Source organism: Eschrichtius robustus, chromosome 1, assembly GCF_028021215.1.
Source record: "Eschrichtius robustus isolate mEscRob2 chromosome 1, mEscRob2.pri, whole genome shotgun sequence".
In the NCBI taxonomy this organism is placed as follows: domain Eukaryota; kingdom Metazoa; phylum Chordata; class Mammalia; order Artiodactyla; family Eschrichtiidae; genus Eschrichtius; species Eschrichtius robustus.
This window is the reverse complement of record NC_090824.1, coordinates 32,946,524-32,970,700: the sequence shown is the minus strand read 5'-3', so window position 1 is coordinate 32,970,700 and position 24,177 is coordinate 32,946,524. Positions and strand designations below refer to the sequence as shown.

At 41.4% G+C, this 24,177-nt stretch overlaps 2 protein-coding genes across 6 annotated transcripts in view; one reads left to right on the top strand and one right to left on the bottom strand.

Moving 5' to 3' along the window:
• The window catches only part of DCAF5 (DDB1 and CUL4 associated factor 5), a 104,983-nt gene extending 97,074 nt beyond the window's left edge, over positions 1-7,909 (bottom strand). For 2 of the 4 annotated variants that reach the window (XM_068543675.1, XM_068543677.1), the window contains exon 1: positions 7,632-7,908. In XM_068543675.1, the coding sequence (XP_068399776.1) occupies positions 7,632-7,845 (214 nt within the window). In that variant the 5' untranslated portion in view covers positions 7,846-7,908. Of the gene's footprint in view, positions 1-6,747; positions 6,817-7,631 lie in introns of all 4 variants that reach the window. The other 2 variants (XM_068543683.1, XM_068543681.1) reach the window with 2 other exon arrangements.
• A 276-nt stretch (positions 7,910-8,185) lies between these two features.
• EXD2 (exonuclease 3'-5' domain containing 2) overlaps positions 8,186-24,177 on the top strand; it is a 97,389-nt gene continuing 81,397 nt past the window's right edge. For both annotated transcript variants that reach the window (XM_068543650.1, XM_068543648.1), the window contains exon 1: positions 8,186-8,599. The gene's annotated coding sequence lies outside the window, so the exon portion shown is untranslated. The remainder of the gene's footprint in view (positions 8,600-24,177) is intronic.

The window sequence follows — 24,177 nt, the reverse complement described above, 5'->3', positions numbered from 1 at the left end:
AGAAAACAGAATTAAGTAGAAAAGAAATGTAATTTCACATCGCCACAATAATCTAAGAGTTAATCCTAATAGATCAATATTCAGTTCTTAAATTATAAGAGACAATACTTTTAATATAATGTGGGGCACCAAAAACTGAAAACAAAATCAATTCCTTCTTAACCTACATAATCTTTATTTGAATTAGGATTTTGGTTCCTTTAAGGGTGTCTTTAATTCCACCCTTGAGTATTTAAATTCAGACTAAAACAATAGGAAAAGCAATTCTTCCTTGAAACCATGAAAAAGAAAAAAAAAAATCAAAATTAAGAACTGTTTATAAGCAATGAAAGTGCTCTTCACCTTGCTCAATGCATGAGAAAATAAATGCACCCACTTCTTAACTCAGAATTCAGAAAGCAGTACCCCTTTGTCCCAAGTTTTACTGGTGAATAAAGTTTCCCTGATCTAAATGATTCCAACTGTACTTTACAACCAAATCTATCAATAATCAGTGAATGAGCACACACTTGTACCTGGACTGACACCGCCCTTCAATGTGTGGCCAGGATACATAACTGAGAGCTACTGCTCTTCTTCAGAACTCTCAGTATATCATAAATGTAAGTCAAGTCAGTGATGATCCTTTGAACACTGATCACATAAAGACAAGTTTTTGAGGTACTTATAACGTCTAATGAGACTGGTGGTCATCAGTTAAACCTCACTAGGTATTTTTTAAAGTTGAAGTGACAAACCCAGGCATAACTCTAAATTTGCCAATTTTTGATAGATATCAATTAGTTGACTGAAGAACAAGTGGGAAAAATAATGTGTATCTGTAAATATCCATGTTACCTTATCCTTATGACATGATCTCTGTAATTTATCACAGCAGTGTCCTCCAAGGCCATCTCTACAAGCGACCTTTCTTTCCCACTAAAAATCAAAGACAAGGGGACTTTTGCTATATTAAGTACTACAAACCAAACAAAAATCCAGTATCTATTAAAGTATCATAAAGCAGAAGAGAACATTTTTAAAGGATCATGCACTGTTAGAATTGAGAAGTAAATGTTCTGAAAATACAAGCTTAAGAGTATGATTTATATCTGATTCATCATCTCTGTACTTCGCATAGCTCCTGTCTTATAAACAGTATGCGCTCAAAAACTATTTGTTGAACTAATAAATAGACCAAAGAATAAAATTTAACACCTTCACAGCAATGCATTATCAGTAAACAGAAAAGCCCAGAAGAAAATCCAAGAATTGATTCCCTAATCACCATGTCAAAACGTATGTACTACAAAAGCTTTTTAAAGTCAGAGATCTACCTTGCCACTGGCCATATTTCTCCTGATAAACTAACCCCTGGACGAATAAATTCATTCTAATTAAACACGTAGAAGTTTTAATAGTTTAAAGTCAAACACTTTACCTGTAGATAATACGCTTTTACATGAGTTTACTGACTAAAAACTGATTCCATAAAATGAAATATAACTAGTGATTGGGTGACAAGAAATGATCATTAATTAATGGGTTCCAATTAAGCATACAGTTATTATCATAGCTATTATTTGATGCTTAAAATTATGCTTTGATGACAGTATTAGGGTTAAGTTTATTCACAAAGCATTTCTAACAGTTCCCCTCATTGAGATCATTCTCAGTTTTTCACATTGTACTGTGCCATGTGCAATGAATGTTACATGCTCAAGTGTCAATCTCCTATAAGCGTTTTGTGAGGTTCAAGTTAAACAACAACAGTAATAACAGTTGCAGCAGCAGTAGCAACCAGAGCAACAGCATGGTCTAGGCCATTGTGCTAAAAACTTTACAGGTGTTATTTCATTCAGTCCTCACCACAACCCTGTGAGATGTATCACTGTCCTTATTATATGACTCAATCTCTCTATATAACTGTGGATACTTACATCCCATATGAATATGGGAGACCCATATGAAACTGAAATAGGACTAAATAGTGAGTCCAATTATAAATATTATGCCCATGTAATTGAATGCCTCTCCCCATTCACAACTCCTACTTAATTAACACTTTGAAATAGTATAGTTGCTGATGCTATCTGTAAAGCTTCTGAGGGTGCTTTTTCTACATTTAGTCATAAGCATTAAAAAAGAAATCATAATCTCTCACTGTAACTCAAAACTTCACACTATGGGCTATTAATCTGCTAGTGCTACAAGTTCCAATGCCTTAAACATCAATTCAGGGTAAATAATATTACAGCAAATCTTATCCCAAAGAGCTGAATATTTTTATTTACTGCTAAGATTCTATTTACAAAAACCATTTATAAGATATAAGAAAGCAGAGAGTTACATATACAGAGCTACACTCTTTTTTTTTGGCTGTGCCTCGCAGCTTGTGGGATCTTAGTTCCCCAACCAGGGACTGAACCTGACCCCCGCAGTGAAAGCGCTGAGTCCTAACCACTGGACCGCCAGGGAATTCCCCCAGAGCTACATTCTGATTGGTCTAGCAGTCAGATCACAAGAAGATGTTCATCTTCTTCCCCAAGAGAAAATAAAAAGACTTTTAAGCAAACATATTTCCATTCTAGGGAAAAGGAGAAACCTAAGAGGAAGCAATGGAGGCAATTTAAAGAAAGAATCAGATGCAACCAAAGACTTAAAAGGTGAACCCAGGCTATCCCCTAAATACGTGTACTAGCATAACCTCCTTGATGGTGTTAGGATCTCTTGTAACTAGCACTTCAACATGCAATGTTGTTCCTTATCTCTCAAAGAACTAACACCCGTAAATATTCTAAGATAAGACTGCATCAGGCATAAGCTGTCCTTTATAGAGTAATAATGTTCACTCAAACCCATATAGTTCACAAAGTACCTTCACATATGACATTTCATTGAAAAGACCTCCTTGTTAGGTAGCGAGGGCAATTTGTTAATCCTGTTTACTGATGAGGAACGAGGGAACTTGCCTAAATTCGTACAATCTGTGACTGGTAGAGCCTCCAACGTATCACGTGACACCAAATCCCAGGCTCTTTCCCCACCATATTGTGCCTCCTCATTCCACATCAAAAAAATCACAAAACCATCCTGTCTGCCCCATTTGCACATGTCCATTACCCGCACTGTAAGAACAAGTGTCAGCTAATAATGAAACCACAAGTTATAAGTACAAAGGGGAAAGAAAGCAAACTCAGCATTTTTTCTGAGAGGCTGGGAACTCTGTTCAGTACCCAATCTAAACTTTGCCTAATGTAGCTGTCACAACAGCCCTTCAGGTGGGTGCTGGTATTCCCATTGCTTACATCAGGAAAGAGAGGCTTAGCAACTTGACTAAGGTCACACATTAAATGACACAGCAGTGATTTTAACCATGTGTATGCTATACCATACTGCCTTACATGATATCACAGTAATGCCCCTTTCAGCAATAAAGAAAAATACTTTTTAGGTTAAAATACTTTTGTATTTCAAAATGTCAAAAAAACATCCTCCCACTTGTTGCTGTCACACACTCACTTCCCAGCTGAGCACCTTTTCTCCTTCCTGGTTTTCTCTGCTTCACTCTTAATATCTGCTGGCCTCATTGTGCCCTGGAAAAGGGGCTAGCTGTTAGAACAAAAAAGCAATGATGTATCCTTACCAAACAGCATTTTATAAGGCCATAGGAATCATGCAAATATTATTTTTGGCCTAGGTCTAAGTTAATTATATCAAATAGTGTGTGTCAGGGAATTCCCTGGCAGTCCAGTGGTTAGGACTCGGCACTTTCACTGCTATGGCCCCGGGTTCAATCCCTGATAGGAGAACTAAGATCCCATAGGCCAAGCTGTGCAGCTAAAGAAATAAAATTAAAAGAACAAAAAAAGACAAAACAAAACAAACAAAAAACCCCAAATAGTGTGTCAGTTACAAGAAACATGAGCCTGCCCAATTAGAAAATGAAAACAGTGAGCAAACTATGGACAATCTATCATTTTAAAAAATTGTTTTTCTTCCAGTTTTGATATATAATTGACATACAGCACTGTATAAGTTTAAGGTGTACAGCGTAATGATTTGGCTTACATACATCATGAAATGATAATCACAGTAAGTTTAGTGAATTCACTCTCTCATAGATACAAAATTACAGAAATAGAAAAAAATTTTCCTTGTGATGAGAACTCGAAGGATTTACTCTCTTAACTTTCATATATAACATACAGCAGTGTTAATGATATTTATCATGTTGTACATTATACATTTCATCCCTAGTACCTGTTTGTCTTATAACTGGAAGTTTGTACCTTCTGACTGCCTTCATCCAATTCCCCTGCCACCGGCCCAACCCCCCGCCCCCTCCTCTGGTAACCACAAATCTGATCTCCTTTTCTGTGCAACAAACTATCACTTCAATCACCACTTTCAAGAGCTTTAACCAATCCAGACAAGATACAAGCACTACAACAAAATGCATAAAAGTAATCTCATTACCATCCTGGAGTCTGGCCTCCCACCACATTTTTGGTGAAACATTAGGGATTGATAGCATTAGCCTCAAAATACCATGTGCTCCTCCCCTCAGGTGTTAACTGCTAAAGAAGGACAATGATAGATAAGATGTAAACACCTTAAATAGTTTTAAATTTGGGAAGATTATTGAAGAACTTCCCAGAACAAAATTTAATTAGCTTTAACAAGTAAAGGTGTATTTATGACTCCCAGAGGGGGCTTCCTTATCTGAAGCGAACAGGAGGAACTTTCTGTTGCATAAGTTGTACTCATACTAGACGGTGAATAAGCTAATAAGGCTTTTAACCAAAACTCTACCGTTCAGGGAACAAGTAAGAAAATCTAACACTAGCTGAGCTAAACTGGAGGGGCAGGTGAAAAAGCCTACTGGAAGACTAGGAACAAGGACAGGAGTAGATAAAAAGGAAACAGGAAGAACTAAGCTAGAGGAAGCATGAGGGGAAGGAGGAGGAGTATGGGGCAAAGAAAGTTGGAACCCAGGAAGTACTGATGAGATGGGCAACTCAAGCCTAGGAAAGAGGAAATGAATGCCTAGAACCAGAAGGTTTACCAGAGCCTGCCTGTGGAAAGGACCCTGCTCCTCTATAGACTAAAATTAAGATAAAGGAAATGAACTGGTCAAGTCTAGAGAAAATTGGGTTCATTTAAGACATGGGGGAAGGTACTACACAAGGATAACTGGTAGAGAATGGAGGCAACTTTTTAGTACCTTTAAAAAAGTGTTAATGGGGACTTCCCTGGTGGTCCAGTGGGTAAGACTCCACCCTCCCAATGCAGGCGGCCGGGTTCATCCCTGGTCGGGGAACTAGAAGCGGCAACTGGGACTCAGCGCAGCCCAAATAAACAAATATATATATTTTAAAAGTGTTAATGAACTTTAAATAGATGAAATGTATGGCATGTGAATTATATCTTAATAAATCTGTTATTTTTAAAAAGCGTCGCAGACGTAGAGAACGGACTTGAGGACACAGGGAGGGGGAAGGGTAAGCTGGGACAAAGTGAGAGAGTGGCATGGACATATATACACTACCAAATGTAAAATAGATGGCTAGTAGGAAGCAGCCGCATAGCACAGGGAGATCAGCATAGCACAGGGAGATCAGCTCGGTGCTTTGTGACCACCTAGAGGGGTGGGATAGGGAGGGTGGGACAGAGATGCAAGAGGGAGGAGATATGAGGATATATGTATATATATAGTTGATTTGTTATAAAGCAGAAACTAACACACCACTGTAAAGCAATTAAACTCCAATAAAGATGTTTAAAATAAATTAAAAAGCGTGTTAAATTGAGCAATGTATGACCGCATTTATGATTTAATCAACACGATTAGCTCAGTCTATAATAGCACCCCCCAAATTCCCTCACCCTGTAGGGTGCATTTACTTGTGTCTGGGAACATGTCTGTTGGAATACATCAGTCTGGGAAGGAGACAGGAGTATGATGAATACAGAAGTAGCAGCAGGGGGAAAAACTGGGAGCTCTGTAAAGAGCTCTTCCCCCATCTTTGTCCCTGGAATTTTTGGCCCTGTGGGGGAAGGAAGCTTTTGTTTGGGGTATGCCTCGAAGTGGAATATCAGATTTCTTCAGGAGATGATCTAGGACCAAAATCTACCTAGTCAAAGAGAAAACGATCTGAAGTGGAAAAGTCAAGTCAGTCCTGGAGAACCCCCAGAAGGTTTATAATGAAATGATCACAAGTCTTATCTGTTACCCCCAAATTGGACTGCACGCCCCGTGTCACTTCCGAATGTTACTCGCAAAGAAGACGGATGCTTTGCCATGATCCCAGAAGTTTCTGGCGAGCTGCCCACTGACGTAAATTAGAAAACCATTCGGGGACCGGCCTGGGTGAAGCGAAGCGCCACGTCCAGCGCTGGGCTCCCCCTTCCTCCCTCTCGATATAGGAAAAGGGACGGGGTAGGGAGGGCAGAAGGCGAGCGGGAACGCCAGATCAGCCGTCTTCGCCCTCCTCCCCTGAGCCGGGTTTCGGGGAGCCGCCCCCAGCGTAACCCATCCCCACTCGCCAGCCGTGGGCCCGCGACCCCCGTGATGAGGGCGGCGGCGGCGAGCGCCCCCACGGGCGGCAGGCGCACCTCCCCCGAAGCAGCTATCGCCGCCACCCGCCCGGCCCCGGCCTCCCCGGGAGCAATAGGCTATCGATTCAGCTGCCTGTCGCTAGGAGCCCCGGGAGAGCGAGGCCTACACCGCCCGGCCGGAGCGCCGGCCTCGATTTCGCCACTTACCCAACACCGCAGGGGGAGCCGGGGGGCAACCAAGCCCAGCTGGGCGGGAGGAGGAGGCGCGGAGACCACCTGCAACGGCAGGCGCGGGGAAAGGGGGTGCGGGCTCGGGGCTCCAGCCAACAAGTCTCCCGGGGTCGTCCACCCCCCCCCCACCCCCTGCCTCGCAAGTTGCGCATTCAAGTTCAGGCCGGTGCCCCTTGGCCTCCAGAGCCCTCGGCACTCCCAAATCCATAAGAAAAACAAGACACGGAAGAGGCCACCCCAGGACCCGAGGAGATGGCGCTGGGCCCCTGAGGGCGACGAGGGGGCGGCCCAAGGGAACCCGCTCATCACCTCCCCTCCGTTCACCCGGAGTCGCAGCCCCGACTCCTCCGGCGGCCGACCCTGTCACCGCCCGGCCCCCGGCCCCAAGGCCCCTTCCCGGGACGCCGGAGACAGGGGCTCGAGCTCCCCCACGCCGCCCCCGGCATCCGGCGTGCCTCGGCCTCCTCCCCCACCAAATCGCTCAAATGCCCCCAGCACCTTTTAAAGTACGCGGAGGAAGAGTTTCCCATCAAACTTTGTCAAGCGGTAACCTCGCCCCTCTCCCCGACCCACACTTCCACCGCAGTCATGAGGAGAGATCACTTTACACTTGGGATAAAGCGAATTAAGGACCTGTCAACCATTTTAGGTCTTTTTTATAGAAGACATCCTCTCCTTCCCCTCTCTCCCTCCCTCCCCCGCCAGGGTTTTAATTTGACACCCACCTTCCCACCGCCGAAGGGGGGGTTGAGGAGGGAGGGGGTGGGGACGGAGGGCAGGAGGAGGGTGGCGAGGGAAAGCGGAAAGGGGAGGTTGGAAGGGGGCCGGGAGGCGCGGGGAGGGGAAGGGGGTTGATTTACCTGAGACCAGCCACTGGCCTCCATTGTTGGAGAATTCAATGGCATTGACACAGCCGAAGTGGCCCAGGAGGTCCTTCTTGTAGAGGTTTCTGCAGCCTCGCAGGCGTCTCCTCTGAAAGTCCTGAGTGAGCAGGGGGTCCCCATGCAAGCCCCGCTGGGACAAGAAGCCCACCACTGACCTCATGCTGCCCCCCAGGCCAGCTCTCCTCTTCATGCTGGAACCGCCGCCGCCGCCGCCGCTCGCGCCGCCGCCCCTCCCTCGGCCTCACGCGCGGCCGGCGCTCTCCCCCCACCCGACCCTCCCCCCGCGCTGCGATCCGGATGGTTCTTTAACCAGCCATAGCAGACGGAGCGAGGTGTGCAGACACTCAGTGGCGTTCGCGGCTTCCTGACGGTCCTCTCCCTCCCCTTCCCCCTCCCCTAGGCTCCTCCCTCTCCTTCTCCGCCTCCTCCAGCAGCTGATCCTCAGCTGCGGCCGCGCTTCCGCGAAGCGCGCGGCCCTTCCGCCGGCGGCGGCGGGGGCCAGGGAACGCGGGTGGCGGCGGCCCCTCCCCCGCCACGGGTTGAGGGCCGGAAGAACTCGGGCGGCTGGCCTCTAGACCGCGGGCGGCGGCTCGGCTTTCCCGCCGCAGCTCCTCCCCGCGCGAGGAGCGGGGTCGCTCTGGGCGGAGGCCGGGCTGCACCCCTTGAGCGGTGCACTCTGTGAAGTTGGAGGCGCGCAACGATCAAAGTGGCCGCGGGGCTGCGAACTCGCCTTCCTCCACCGGAGGCCGGCTGTCCATCGCCGCGGCGAGTGTGCTCCCGGCTCTTTATTTTCCGGTCCGGAAAATGCAGCCCGAGGTGGCAAAGAGGTGGAGGGAGGACTGCGGGCAGAGGCTCCGGTTGTTCTCCCTCAGTTCGCCTCATCCTTGGCCCGCCCGAGCCCTGTCCAAGGGAAAGGAACCAGGAGTTAGGACTGGACACTCGGGGTAAGGTTGCTGGGGGCCCCCCAAAGAAAGTTTTGACACTACCCCCGCCCCATCCAGTTTCCTAATTTTCCCTTCTTCCAGCCATTCAGTGAAAAAGGCTAAACTGGGTTCCATCGGTTAGATGATGAAGTGGTATATGGGGAAAAAAGCGGGGGGGCGGGGGGAAGGAATTTTTAACTGAAAAGAAAATTGCCAAAACCGAGTTGAGAAAGCTCAGGTAAGCAGAAAGTACTTCTGTTCATTAGTTCCAGGTACGTCTGCAAGACACAAGATGCATTATTCGCAAATAGAAATATATGTTATTTAATTGGGTGCGGTGAGCCCCTCTTCAAGGCCTTGAGTGTGGAGCTCTTAGGCTGTACAGCTGTTAACCAGCAGCTGCGTTCCAGGCCAGAAGTAGCTGCACTACAGTCGTCTGGGAGCCTCCGCGGTGACCCCAGTGAGGAGACAGGGTGTTAAGTGCCTTGGAATATTAATGGAATATTATTTCCCTAAACAGGAAAATGTGTAATACTTTCTTTTAAAAAGTTTAATTCTCAGGATGCTTCATAGTGTTTCTTCATCATAATAGCACCATAAAGATCAGTAGTGGTATACCAGCTTGATTATAACCAACATCTTTTCTTCATAGCAATGTCTTAATGTGTAATTAAGCATGTATTTTTGTGATTATATCAGCATGTTCCCCCTATAAGTTCTCTGAGAGCAGGGACCATGCCTATTCTGCTCATGGGTATATGGCCAGAGCTAGCACATGCTGGAACTGAGTAGCCACTCAAATATTTGTTGAATACATGAATGAAGTCAGGGAAAGGGGAAGAATTAGGAGGGGAAGGTAATGCATCAGTGTCAGATGCATTGGGTTTGAGGTATCTGTGCTTCATTCCAGTGGAGATGATTTCAAAGCCAGTTTCCCATCTCACTGTTCCTTTGCTTGACCTACTCAATCCACACATTCAAAAACAGGGAGCCCTCTGGCTCCTTCCAATTAATAGGACATCATTTATACCTACTTTATTTTGCCTGGGGTGGGGTGGATGTGCACAGTAATGATGTGCTTGAAGTGGCCTTTACTGTGGCAATATACGGCACCCTCCTCTCCCCTCTCAAGCACATACTTCTCCTCCACAATTTTAAATATGACTCGCTTTTCCCCAATCCCTGGAATAACTGTCCCATTTATCTCAGCCTAAAAATAGACCAGGATCCGATCACAAGCCAGCCCAATTCTAGGACCTTGCTGGAAACTTCCTTAACTGTTCAGTGACCAGCCAGGACAGCAATGTAGGGACCTCTCAGTCTGTTTATATCCTACTGCTCGTCTGGGCAGCTTTTTGTAAGGAGAGTGCAGAAAATCTCTCTTATTCATGTAATTAGAGTTGCCAGATAAAATGCGGGATTCCCAGTTCTGTATGAATTTCAGATAAACAATGAATAATTTTTTAGCATAAGTATGTCCCATGTAGTATTTGAGATATACTGAAATTATTATTCATTGTTTATCTGAAATTCAAATTTAATTGGGCATCATGTATTTTTGTTTGCTAAATCTGGCAACCCTAACTATAATATAACCCAGCTTCAGAAGATCAAGCCCCACCATAGCTGTTTCCTTTTATTATGAATTTGACATAGTCCCTTGTGTCATTTATTGCAAACTAATAATGTTGTACATAACTATACAACACAAACATTTAATTAACTTCAATGACCATATGAGCTTGGCCTTTTTGATATAGGCATTTATTGTAAAAAAAAAGCCAGTGTACTTAGCTTAAAAATAGCAAATGAGGGCTTCCCTGGTGGCGCAGTGGTTGGGAATCTGCCTGCCAATGCAAGGGACACGGGTTCGAGCCCTGGTCTGGGAAGATCCCACATGCCGCGGAGCAACTAAGCCCGTGAGCCACAACTACTGAGCCTGCGCGTCTGGAGCCTGTGCTCCGCAACAAGAGAGGCCGCGACAGAGAGAGGCCCGCGCACCGCGATGAAGAGTGGCCCCCGCTCGCCACAACTGGAGAAAGCCCTCGCACAGAAACGAAGACCCAACACAGCCAAAGATAAATATAAATAAATTAATTAATTAAAGAAACGTTTAAAAAAAATACTTAAAAAAAAAAAAAAGCAAATGAAATTGGACTCCTGAGTAATCTCTCCAGTACATAGACTGTGTGGAGGAAGAGGGAGAAAAAGTAAAAAATTCATATGTTTCTTACCTAGGCCAAGAAACTTCTGTATATTAACATTCACATTCAGAAAGCCTGGAAACACTGTTTTGAAAATTCATTCTGGAAAAACCAAGATATGGAAATTACTGAACATGGGAAGTCTTAATTAATTGCTCCACCATGAGTTGAATACTGATTAAACATAGAATTGCCAGAAATTCATTTACTCTTTGACTTCTATTTTGCTTGGCCCTGATATCACTAAAGAAAAAGTAAAGAATCTTTAAAAGCACTAGATGCTAAGGAAATGTTCAAACATTAGAAATTGTTTGTTTAAAAAAAAAACCTAAGAAAATGCTAAGCCCTTTCTCACACATTTCTCACACATCTCAGAAATTATTCACTTCAGAATATGTTCAACTTTAAAATAAAATAAACTGCTACTCATAGATAAGAGATATTAATTTAGACAACGACCAATGCGTCAAATATATGTATAATTTAACTGTAATGTCATTTAAATTTTAAAGGATAAGTTGTTTATTGGTCATTTCAAACAGAGAACAGTCAATTTTAATTTTGGGAAAAAAAAATATCTATTTAAATGCAAATTCCTCTGACAAGATCTATAGGACATACATCCATTCTTTTTAAATAATAATTTAAGGGCTTCCCTGGTGGCACAGTCGTTAAGAATCCGCCTGCCAATGCAGGGCACACGGGTTCGAGCCCTGGTCCAGGAAGATCCCACATGCCGTGGAGCAACTAAGCCTGTGCCCCACAAGCACTGAGCCTGCGCTCTAGAACCCGCGAGCCACAAGTACTGAGCCTGCATGTTGCAACTACTGAAGCCCGCGCACCTGGAACCGGTGCTCCACAACAAGAAAAGCCACTGCAATGAGAAGCCCGCGCACCGCAACGAAGAGTAGCCCCCACTTGCTGCAACTAGAGAAAGCCTGCATGCAGCAATGAAGACCCAACGCAGCCTAAAATAAATAAATTTTTAAATGATAATAATTGTATTAGATATAATTGATATACCATAAAATTCACGTTTTTAAAGTTCACAATTCAGTGGCTTTTAGTATATTCACAAAGTGGTGCAACCATTACCACTATCTAATTTCAGAACATTTTCATTACCCCAAAGAGAAACCCCATTCACATTAGCAGTCACTCCCCATTCCTCCCTCTTAGCTCCTGGCAACCACTAATCTATTTACTATCTCTGGGTTTGCCTATTCTGGACATTTCATATGGGTGGAATCATATAATATGTGGTCTTTGTGTCTGGCCTCATTCATTTAACAGTGTTTTCAAGGTTTATATTTGTTGTAGCATGTGTCAGTACTCTGTTTCTTAGACCAAATTATATTAAGTTGTATGGACAATACCACATTTTGTTTCTCCATTCTTCAGTTGATAGGCATTTGGGCTGGTTCCACTTTTTCGCCATTATGTATAATGCTGCTATTAACATTTGTGTACAAATTTTTGTGTGGACGTGTTTTCATTTCTCTTGGGTATATATACCTAGTAGTGGAATTGCTGGGTTATATGGTAACTCTGTGTTTAACTTCGTGAGGAACTTCCAAACTGTTTTCCAAAGCAACTGACCATTTTACGTTTCCACCAGCAACGTAACATGGTTCCAGTTTTTTCATATCCTTGCCAATGCCTGTTATTGTCTATCTTTTTTTTTTTAATTATAGCCATACAAGTGGGTGAAATTGTTTCCCATTATGGTTTTGATTTGCAATTCTGTGATGGCCTTTGATGTTGAGCATACTTTCATGTGCTTATTGGCCAGTTGTATATCTTCTTTGGAGAAATGTCTATTCAGATCCTTTGCCCATTTAAAAATTATTTGTCCTTTTATTGCTGAGTTGTAAGAGTTCTTTACATACTTTAGACACAAGTCCCTTATCAGATTATAATTTTTATATATGTTTTCTCATATTGTGAGTTGTCTTTTCATTTTCTTGATTGTATCCTTTGAATCACAAAAGTTTAAAAATTTTGATAAGGTCTAATTACGTATTTTTCTTTTGTTACTTGTACTTTTGGTGCCATATCTGAGAAACCCACCTAACCCAAAGTTACAAAGATTTACTCCTATACTATTTCTAAGAGCTTTATAGTCTTAACCCTTACATTTAGGTCTATGATCCATTTTGAGTTAATTTTTGTATATAGTGTGAGCTAAGGGTCCAACTTTATTCCTTTCCATGTGGACATCTAATCATCCCAACACCATTTTTTAAAAAGACTGTTCTTTCCTTCATTGAATTGCTAGTGTATGGGCTTCCCTGGTGGCGCAGTGGTTAAGAATCTGCTTGTCAATGCAAAGAACACGGGTTAGAGCCCTGGTCCGGGAAGATCCCACATGCCGCGGAACAACTAAGCCCGTGTGCCACAATACAGAGCCTGCATACCACAACTACTGAAGCCCGAGTGCCTAGAGCCCATGCTCCGCAACAAGAGAAGCCACCGCAATGAGAAGCCCATGCACCACAACAAAGAGTAGCCCACGCTCGCCGCAACTAGAGAAAGCCCATGCGCAGCAACAAAGACCCAATGCAGCCAAAAATAAATAAATAAAATTTTAAAAATTGCTAGTGTATAGATACACAATAGATTTTTGTATATTGACCTTGTATCCTGCAAATTTACTTAACTCATTTATTAGCTCTAACTGGTAGGTAGGTTTCTTAAAACTTTTATGTACAAAATCATGTCACGGGCTAATAGAAATACTTTTACATCTTCCTTTTCAATCCACGTTCCGTTTATTTCTTTTTTTTTATCTAATTGCCTTGGCTAGAACCTCTAATACAATGTTGAATAGAAGTAGTAAGAGCAGACATCTTGTCTTGTTCCTAATATTAGTCACCATTAAATATTATGTTAGCTGTGGATTTTACGTGATTCTGTTATCAGGTTGCAGAACTTCCTTTTTATTCCTAGTCGTAGAATGTTTTTATCATGAAAGGATGTTGGATTTTGTCAAATGCTTTTTCTTTGTATGCTGAGATGACCATATGGTTTTTGTCCTTTATTAATATGATTTTCATATGTTAAACCAATCTTACATTCCTGAGATAAATTCTACTTGGTTATGGTGTTTAATCGTTTTTATATGTTGCTGGATTCACTTTGCTAGTTTTTTGTGACTATATTCATAGAAATGTTTGTTTTCAGTTTTCTTGTGATGTCTTTGGTTTTGGTATCAGGGTAATACTGGCCTTATAAAATGAGATGGAAGTCCATCGGCTATTTTTTGGAAAAGTTTGTGAAGGATTAGTGCTAATTCTTCTTTAAACATTTGGTAGGATTCACTAGGGAAGTCGCCTGGCCTGGGCTTTTCTTTGTGGGAAGGTTTTGATTACTGATTCGATCTCCTGTTATAGTTCTATTCAGATTTTCTGTTTCTTCTTGATTCAGTTTTGGTAGTTTGGGTGTTTCTGGGAATTCATATTGCTTATCTAATTTGTTGGCATGTTAATAGTATTCCCTTAGAATTCTTTTTATTTCTGTAAAGTTGTAATAGCACCTCTTTCATTCCTGATTTTAGTAATTTGAGTCTTCTCTTTTTTTCTTGGTCAGTCCAGCTGTCTTGTCAATTTTGTTGATATTTTCAAAGAACAAACTTTTGGTTTTTGTTTATTCTCTCTATTGTTTTTTGCTTCTCTATTTTATTTATTTCTGCTCTAGTCTTTATTATTTCCTTCCCTCTGCTTGCTTTGGGTTTAGTCTTCTTTTTCTAATTTCTTAAATTGGAAGGTTATGTTGCTGATTTGAGATCTTTCTCTTTAATATAGATATTCACAGCTATTAATTTCTTTCTAAGCACTGTGTTAGCTGCATCCTATAAGTTTTTGTATGTTGTGTGTTTTCATTCATCTCAAGGTGTTTTCTGATTTCCCTTGTGATTTCTCCCATTAGTTAAGAATATATTGTTTAATTTCCACATATTGTGAACTTCTTAAAATTCCTTCTGTTATTAATTTCTAATACCTTTTTTTTTTTTTTTTTTTGTCCACACCGTGCGGCTTGCGGGATTTTAGTTCCCTGACCGGGGATGGAACCTGTGCCCCCTGTAACCACTGGACCGTGAGGGAATTCCCTCTAATACATTTTTTAAAAGGGGCATTTTTCACAGGTCTTGAAGTGAGTTTCCAGTCTGTGACATAATTGAATTCAGTAATTAAAGTCAGAGTATCATTTGTTACTAGAATTTTCAAATCACAATCCAACTTACTTTCCAGACATTTCGTTCAAGTTTTCCATGCATAATTCTTTTTAAAAAAATTTTTTTAACATCTTTATTGGAGTATAATTGCTTTACAATGGTGTGTTAGTTTCTGCTTTATAACATAGTGAATCAGCTATACATATACATATATCCCCATATCTCCTCCCTCTTGCATCTCCCTCCCACCCTCCCTATCCCACCCCTCTAGGTGGACACAAAGCACCGAGCTGATCTCCCTGTGCTAGGCAGCTGCTTCCCACTAGCTATCTATTTTACATTTGGTAGTGTATATAAGTCCATGCCACTCTCTCACTTCGTCCCAGCTTACCCTTCCCCCTCCCTGTGTCCTCAAGTTCATTCTCTGCGTCTGCATCTTTATTCCTGTCTTGGTTCTTCATAACCATTTTTTTTAGATTCCATATATATGTGTTAACATATGGTATTTGTTTTTCTCTTTCTGACTTACTTCACTCTGTATGACAGACACTAGGTCCATCCACCTCACTACAAATAACTCAATTTCGTTTCTTTTTATGGCTGAGTAATATTCCATTGTATATATATGCCACATCTTCTGTATCCATTCATCTGTCGATGGACACTTAGGTTGCTTCCATGTCCTGGCTATTGTAAATAGAGCTGCAGTGAACACTGTGGTACATGACTCTTTTTGAATTATGGTTTTCTCAGGGTATATGCCCAGTAGTGGGATTGCTGGGTCATATGGTAGTTCTATTTTTAGTTTTTTAAGGAACCTCCATACTGTTCTCCATAGTGGCTGTATCAATTTACATTCCCACCAACAGTGCAAGAGGGTTCCGTTTTCTCCACACCCTCTCCAGCATTTATTGTTTGTAGATTTTTTGACGATGGCCATTCTGACCGGTGTGAGGTGATACCTCATTGTAGTTTTGATTTGCATTTCTCTAATGATTAGTGATGTTGAGCATTCTTTCATGTGTTTGTTGGCAATCTGTATATCTTCTTTGGAGAAATGTCTATTTAGGTCTTCTGCCCATTTTTGGATTGGGTTGTTTGTTTTTTTGATATTGAGCTGCATGAGCTGCTTGTAAATATTGGAGATTAATCCTTTGTCAGTTTCCATGCATAATTCTTCATGATGAATAAAGAAATCCAGTTTGAAATAACCTTTATGGAGTGAAAGTGAACAGAAATTCTCAATGGCTGGGATTATTTATTTGATATTTACTCAGTGGTATCTTCTGTGCTGTTCCATGCCAACCATCTGAGTTTTGTATATTTGAAGTTTTCTTGACAAAATCATCATGAGCCAGCTGTTTTCACTTATTTTTAATTTTAGGTTTCCACATGAATTACCCCTGGTGAGTGGGTTAAAACAGTTATTGTTTATTGCACTGGGTATGTAGTCATATAGCCAAGATTTCTTTTCCAGAGATGGTTCCATGGATATATAATGTTTATTGAGCATCTTCAGTCTGCTAAACACCATTTAGAAAATAAAATTGGGCAATGCCCCTTCCCCAAAGTAAAATATACCGAAGGAGAAGCAAGAAGATTCTTTGATAAAGATGTCGAATATAAATTGTCGTTGTGGGTTCAGTGGTAATCGAGGACAGGCTCCTGGAAAATGAACTGATCACCAGGGAAGTCCCTCATGGTTTGTTTTGATTACCATTGAATCTACAGCATCAAGAAGAGGTCCTGGGGCTTCCCTGGTGGCGCAGTGGTTAGGAATCCGCCTGCCAATGCAGGGAACATGGGTTCGTGCCCCGGTCCGGGAAGATCCCACATGCCGCGGAGCGGCTAGGCCCGTGAGCCACAACTACTGAGCCTGCGCGTCTGGAGCCTGTGCTCCGCAACGGGAGAGGCCGCGACGGTGAGAGGCCCGCGCACCGCGATGAAGAGTGGCCCCCACTCGCGGCAACTGGAGAAAGCCCTTGCACAGAAGCGAAGACCCAACACAGCCAAAAATAAATAAATAAATAAATAAATAAAAACAACCTCCCTCAGCCCCTAGTTTCTGAGGCTTCTTCATTAAAAAAAAAAAAGAAAAAAAAAAAAAAGAAGAGGTCCTGGTCACTAGTTGTTAGGTGAACGAATCTTCCTGAAATGTCCCTGCTCAAGACTCTCTTCTCTGTCATATCAGGTCCAGACTCCTTTATCTGCCTATCAAGTCCCTCCATGATTTGTCTCCACCATATCTATAATCATATTTCCTGTTACTCCTCATCACCCATCCACCAAGTAGGCTGGTAGCCCATTCTTCCCTACATACCTATATGCTCACACTACTCTACCAAATCCTATACATATTTTGAGGTCCACTTCATCCATTCAAATCCTATATATGCTTTGAGGTCCTCTTCTTCCACGAGCCTCTTTTCTGACAATTTTAGGCCACATTAGTTTTCCTTTTCTAAGATTCCTGTTACGGTTACAGTTAGCATCACAGTTTACCATTTAAATGTTTAATATTTCTATATGCCTGTGTAGTTTTAAAAAGTACTTCACATACTTTTTTTAGCTTTGTAACAATCCTGTGTGGTTGGACACAAATTATTATTCATTAACTCCAGAAATGTTTTCGAGCATTTACAATGTACCAATGCCCTAGGAAGACACAAGGAATATAATAGTGGGTAAAAAAAGAAGACCCTGACCAATGTTCATAGTACTTATGAGACAGAGACAGACTTTAATCAAATAATAATGCAGTAAATGTAAGATTACAATACTAACAATTGCTAACATTTACATTTATTGAGCATTTATTATGTGGCTGGCACTGTTCCAAGTCCTTTACAGATATTAACTCATTTTATGTTCTTAACCACCCTATGAAGAAAGTATTATTATTCTATGTTACACATGAGGAAAATTACAGTTAGGGTACATAAAAGTGTGTGGTAACTCGGTTTCCGTATATAACAAATTCTTATTGGTAGAACCCTTAGATCAGTGACTGATGTGTAGTAAACATGTCTGAGTATTAGCTATTATGATGATGATGGTGAGAGATTAAAATGGGAGAATCCTATTAGAGACATTAAGGGGAGCTATGATCTGAAGGAAAGGCAGGTGTGAATGTGGCCAAGTGGGCAGTTGGGTGGCTGTGTTCCAAGCAAAGGCAACACAGCACATGCAAAGGCTCTGGGGGCAGAGGGGGTGGAGGGAGACCTAGAAGGCACTCATTGTGGCTGAAGCACAGCTGGATTGGAACATGATATCAGATGAGGATGCAGCCTAGATTCTGCAGGGGCCTGGCCATGTTGAAGATTTTAGTCTTTAAGAGTCACCGAAGAGTTTTTAACAGGGGTTTATATGATCAGATATGCATTTTATAAGATTGTTTTCGCTACTATGAGGAGAAAGGATCAGAGGGGGCTGAGAGTGGATTAGAGTAGATGATTAGGAAGATTTACAGTAGTACACAGGGAGAGAAGATGGTAGCTTAGACAAATCTAATGAAAGTAGAGTTAGAAGTAAATGGATCTAATATCAAGAGATAGAATTTGGTGATGGATTGGAGAGATTAGGGGTTGAGGGACAAGACATCAGGGCCTAGGTTTTTGTATAACTGTTCATTGAAATAAAACTCCTGGAAAAGTCTAAGTTTTGAGGGAAAAAATCACGAGTTCAGTTATATATACATTGAATTTGAGATGCCTCTGAGACTTCCAAGAAGAATTGGTAAGTAACCTGAGTTCAGATGCATGGTCAAGGCAGAGGTCATTGATAAAGAGGTGGTGGTAAAGTCCTAGGCATGGACAAGAATATTCAGAAGTATTAAGCGGAAAGAAAAGAAAAGAAGGCCTAGAACCGAGCTTTGAGAGATGCTTGTGGTTCATGCATGGATAGAGGATGATATACTTACAAGGAGTCAGAAGGAGTGGTCAGAAGGATAAGAAAAAAACTGTGAGAGTACTGTCATGGAAGCTGGAAAAGAGCATTTCAAGAAGGGAGAGTGGTCAAATTGTCTCAATTGTTGTTGGAAAGTCAATAAGATGACTGAAAAATGTTGGATTTGTTGACACTAAGATTTTATCAGTGAGACATAAGTGATTTCAATCAGAGGTTCTTCATGGGTTTGATAACGCAGGACCCCAGAGGGGAATTGGCTGAACGGTGAGTGAAAGGAAAGGAAATGAAGGCAGTTAGAGGAGTAGCTAGAAGGGAAGCTAAGATCCAGGAAGGGTTTTGTTTTGTTTTCTTTAACAGAAAAAAAAAAAAAAAATGAGAATGTTTAAAACCATTGAGAAGGATCCTATTCAGAGGAAAAAAAAAAAATTGAAAAAGATACATAGATGAAACCAGACTGTATAGGGAAGAGTTCTGAGAAGGCAGGGTTGGGGGAATCCAAAACACAGGAAACGAGTTTGGCCCTAATTAGGAGGAAAGACAGCTCCTCCATTAAAACAGGAGGGAAGGAAAACAGGCTGGGTACTGGTGAAAGTAGGATTATATGTTTAGTACTAAGAAGGTGGAGAATGGGATAGTTTCTATTTTTTCAGGAAAGTCAGTTGAACTTCCACTGGACAGAATTTATTTTGCCTTGTTATCAGTTAAATACAGTTTACATAAGTTGTAAAATACCTCAAAGGCAATAAAAGGCTAGAATCAGATAACGTGGAAAGGTCTGCTCTAAAGAATGCATAGTTTTCCATTGGAAACACCAGTTATATTTTTTGCTTCTTCCAAATTTCAGTACGCCTCTCATCCCAGAGGTATGTGGAACCTGAGAGTATAAACAGCACCATTTGGGTGGGGCAACAGGAAAATAATGTCCTCAAGGGAGAGTCAGATTTTAATAAAGATAAGAAATTGAAGAGAAAGCTTGACAATGCAAGGGCTTTTGCAGGCTGTGGATAATAAGTTCTAGAGGGCACAGTGGAAGAGTTTGGAAGGTAGGCCCCACCCTAAGGCTGTCAGATAAAACACTAGAAGCCAGTTAATTTTTTTTTTTCTTTTTCTTTTTTTTTTTTTTGGCTGCGTTGGGTCTTCGTTGCTGCGCGCGGGCTTTCTCTAGTTGCGGTGCGTGGGCTTCTCATTGTGGTGGATTCTCTTGTTGCGGAGGACGGGCTCTAGGCACGCGGGCTTCAGTAGTTGTGGCTCGCAGGCTCTAGAGTGCAGGCTCAGTAGCTGTGGCGCATGGGCTTCGTTGCTTCGCGGCATGTGGGGTCTTCCCGGACCAGGGCTCCAACCCATGTCCCCTGCATTGGCAGACAGTTTTTTAACCACTGAGCCATCAGGGAAGCCCGAAGCCAGTTAATTTTTGAATTTCAGATAAATAAAGAATAGGGGTTGAAAAATACATGTCCTGTTGTTTTTATTTTTATTTTGCTTTTTTGTTTTGCTAAATCTAGTAACTCTACCCTAAGGGCACATTTGTCATGTCTGGAGAAGTTTTTTGATTGTCACAACTGTGGGGGGAAGGGTGCTATTGGGATCTGGTGGGTTGAAGCCAGGGATGCTGCCAAATATCTTACAATGCACAGGACAGCCCCCACAGAAAGAATTTTCCAGCCCAAAATGTCAATAGTGCTCAAGTTGAGAAACCATGTATTTGAACAATGATCTATAAATTTTTTATCACGAACTCTCCTTTAAACATTTAACATGCACCCATGTTATATGTATATAATGTAATACTGTCCTAATATATTATGTACATTTTTAAATCACAAAAAAGTTTAAAAATTTAAAAACTAAAGGATGAGGTGAAGCTGAAATAAACACACTATTTTAAAATATAAATTTTATTTATTTTCTATACGAAAATATACGCTTTTTGCTCCCATGAACTTTTTTTTTTTAAGCAAGAGCAATCTGATTGACTTTGCTTTATTTTTGAAATGGTGGTTTAACACACTATGATCTTATGATTTCAGAAGTTTGCCTCTATGATCTGTTTATTACTTCGTTTTAATGGAAATGAAACTCACAAAACTATAAAGGATCCAAACGGAAAATAGCTGGCTGGGCTTACTCAAACATGAAATTAATTTTTCAGTCCCGTTGAATTTTACTGAAATTAATCTAGTTATTTATTTATTTATTTATTTATGGCTGTGTTGGGTCTTCGTTTCTGTGCGAGGGCTTTCTCTAGTTGCGGCAAGTGGGGGCCGCTCTTCATCGTGGTGCGCGGGCCTCTCACTATCGCGGCCTCTCTTGTTGCGGAGCACAGGCTCCAGACGCGCAGGCTTGTGGCTCACAGGCCTAGTCGCTCCGTGGCATGTGGGATCTTCCCAGACCAGGGCTCGAACCCGTGTCCCCTGCATTGGCAGGCAGATTCTCAACCACTGCGCCACCAGGGAAGCCCAATCTAGTTAATTTTTATCTTCTATGATATCAGTCAGTTACACTTGCAAATTAATCAGAAGATGTTATATTTTTAGCAAATATATTTAAAATTCACTGAATCTCTTTTATTTGGAAGATTCTTAAACACAGTAGAGAACTATTTCCAAGGTTTTATGCATGCAAATATGAACATTTTATAAGTGACATACTTCTATGTTTTTTGGCCAAAAAAAAAAAACCCTACCAAAATAGAAAGACTTCTAAATATCATTTTTCAAAATATTCATTTACAGTAGCTTTCAAAAAGCAGTTATTTGTCACTCATTACACTATCAACTTTGTCTTGAAGGAAAAGAGTTTAAAACATTGTTTTTTAGTATCTATAGAGCTGCATACTACTGACAGACACCTTATCATCATTAACATCATCAACATTTGAAAAAGTTAGCAAATTCGAATGCTCATTTTTTTTGTAAAAGAAAAGTATACATTATCCCTCACCACTGTCTTCCCCAGCAGAAAAAAAGAAAAGTGTAAGTTATTTGTAGGTTCTGACAACTATTTTAATACTCTGACAAGAAACACTTAGCAAATCTCTGAGCGAAGCCAAATATCTTTGTCAGCAATCCCCTTTTCACCATAGACCACTGTATTATGAAGATTCTGCTACATAAAAGTCTTGGTTCTATAAAAATGAACATACTGATGTCATCGCTTAAGCACAAAAAGTATAATATGGGTGAGCACTATCAATCCGTTTGCACTGTGGATCTCCTGTGTCTCCCTGAAGATACCAAAATGACTCATAGCCAGCTGGCATCCAGACCAAATAAGGATGCCAGTGTCCAGCTGTATATTGAATAGTAGCAAAGCTGAATTTCTTTATTATTGTTTTAGCCTTAAAAAGTATAAATAGAAATCTAACATTTTTTGTTAATATCCCAGTATACCATCACGCACACCCAGGATGTGCCCGTCCTACTCCACTGTGGGGACCATTATGTTAGAGGATGGTGTAGCTTGAGACCATTTCCACTTCTTTGCTGAGGTATGTGAGGCCAAGACAGACTGAACTCAGAGAGACCTGGGTTAGAGCTTCCTAAAATGGCTCCACCGTTCGTCAGCTGTGCAGTCTTGTGCAAATTACGTAATTTCTGTGCTTCTGTTTCTGTATTTGTAAAATGGAATAATATTGTAAACTGGAGATAATAATACCTCATGGGACTGATGTGAGGATTAAATAAAATAATGTTAACATAACCATGCCACCTCTCCTAAACACTCACAAATTGAGCCTACTCCCCAAGCCCTTGCCCTCAGCCTTGGCCTACCCGTCTGCTTCACAAGGATCACGGAGGCCATCAGTTGAGAACTCCCTCAATTTCAGGCCTCCTCATGGAGGCCTCTTATCACTGCTCTTATCCAAGCACAGTGCTTTCACTGTGCAGTAGAACCATCTCATGTTACCTCCTCACATACTTTGTTCGATTAATTATCCTTTCTCCTATATATTAACCAAACCATCCAATTCTATTGGCTTTTCCCCCTAAGTTGACAAATATGTTCAAGTGTCTCCCAACATTGAAAAACATTTTTAAACTTAGGTAATAAGTTAAAATCCGTATTTATGCTCTCCCCAAATGTCTGAGAGGAAACCATGAATAACAGTTTTGTTTAGTATTTATAACTCTACCTCATTGTTTAAAATTCCTGCATAACATAATGTTGCATAGTCAACAAATACTCTTGCATGTCTACATTGTTCTAGGTACTGAGGGTATAGCAGTGAACAAGCTGGATAATATTCCCTGCCCTTCAGGAGCTTACTTTCTAAAGGGAGTGGAGCACAGAAAGTCAATAAGGTAAACAAGTAAATATATATAATATGTTAAACCATAACTACTTTGAGGTTTAAATAGGGTGGAAAGAGAAAGCATCACTGAGAAAAGTGACATTTGAATAAAGATTAAAAGGTCAAGGAGAAGCCCTCAGGGATATCTGGGGAAAGAGCCTTCTAAGCAGAGAAGATAGCAAATGCAAATGTCCTGAGGCAGGAAGAATGCTTGCCATGGAGTTATAGTTACAGTGTCTATATATAGGCAATGTTATTTACTTCTCATATTCAGTCCAAGGTCCTATCCGCATATATTGAAACCAAAAGACTAAATTGTAGGGAATTCCCTGGCAGTCCAGTGGTTAGGACTCTGTGCTTTCACTGCCGAGGGCAATGCGGCATGGCCAAAAAAAAAGAAGACTAAATCGTAAAGTTAACAACCATCAACAGTCCTTGTGTAAAATAATAAGGGAAAATCAGGAGAGAGATTCTTTTTATGTACACACATAAAAAGCTGGAAGAAAATATGCATAGCTATTACTGTGCTCATTTCTGTAAGTGGTCACAAGGCCATAATTGACATTTATAAATGTTGTCTTCCACTATACATTCATTATTTCCTTTCCCTCACCTAGAACCTCTTTTTCTGGCCTGAGTTCTTTACCTGCTGGGATGAACCAAACTCTCATTCCTGAAGAATCTAAATGCGCTTCAGGGTCCTGCTTTTTTCTGGTTGCTCTAATTTTCCATTAATCTTTTCTATTAGATGTGGAAGTGCTGAAAGGCTTCCCAGAGAATCTCTTGGGTTCCAGAGAAACTCTTGGGTACCTGTGTAACAGATACCCAATTCCCCCTTGTAATTAGGATCAGTCACCTCACCCAGTTGAGCAATCCTTTTATTTTTTTGGCTGTGCCCCTTTCGGAATCTTAGTTCCCTGACTGAGGATTGAACCTGGGACCCAGCAGTGAAAGCGCTGAGTCCTAACTGCTGGACCGCCAGGGAATTCCCTTGAGTAATCCTTTCTTGGCTGTTGGTTCTGTG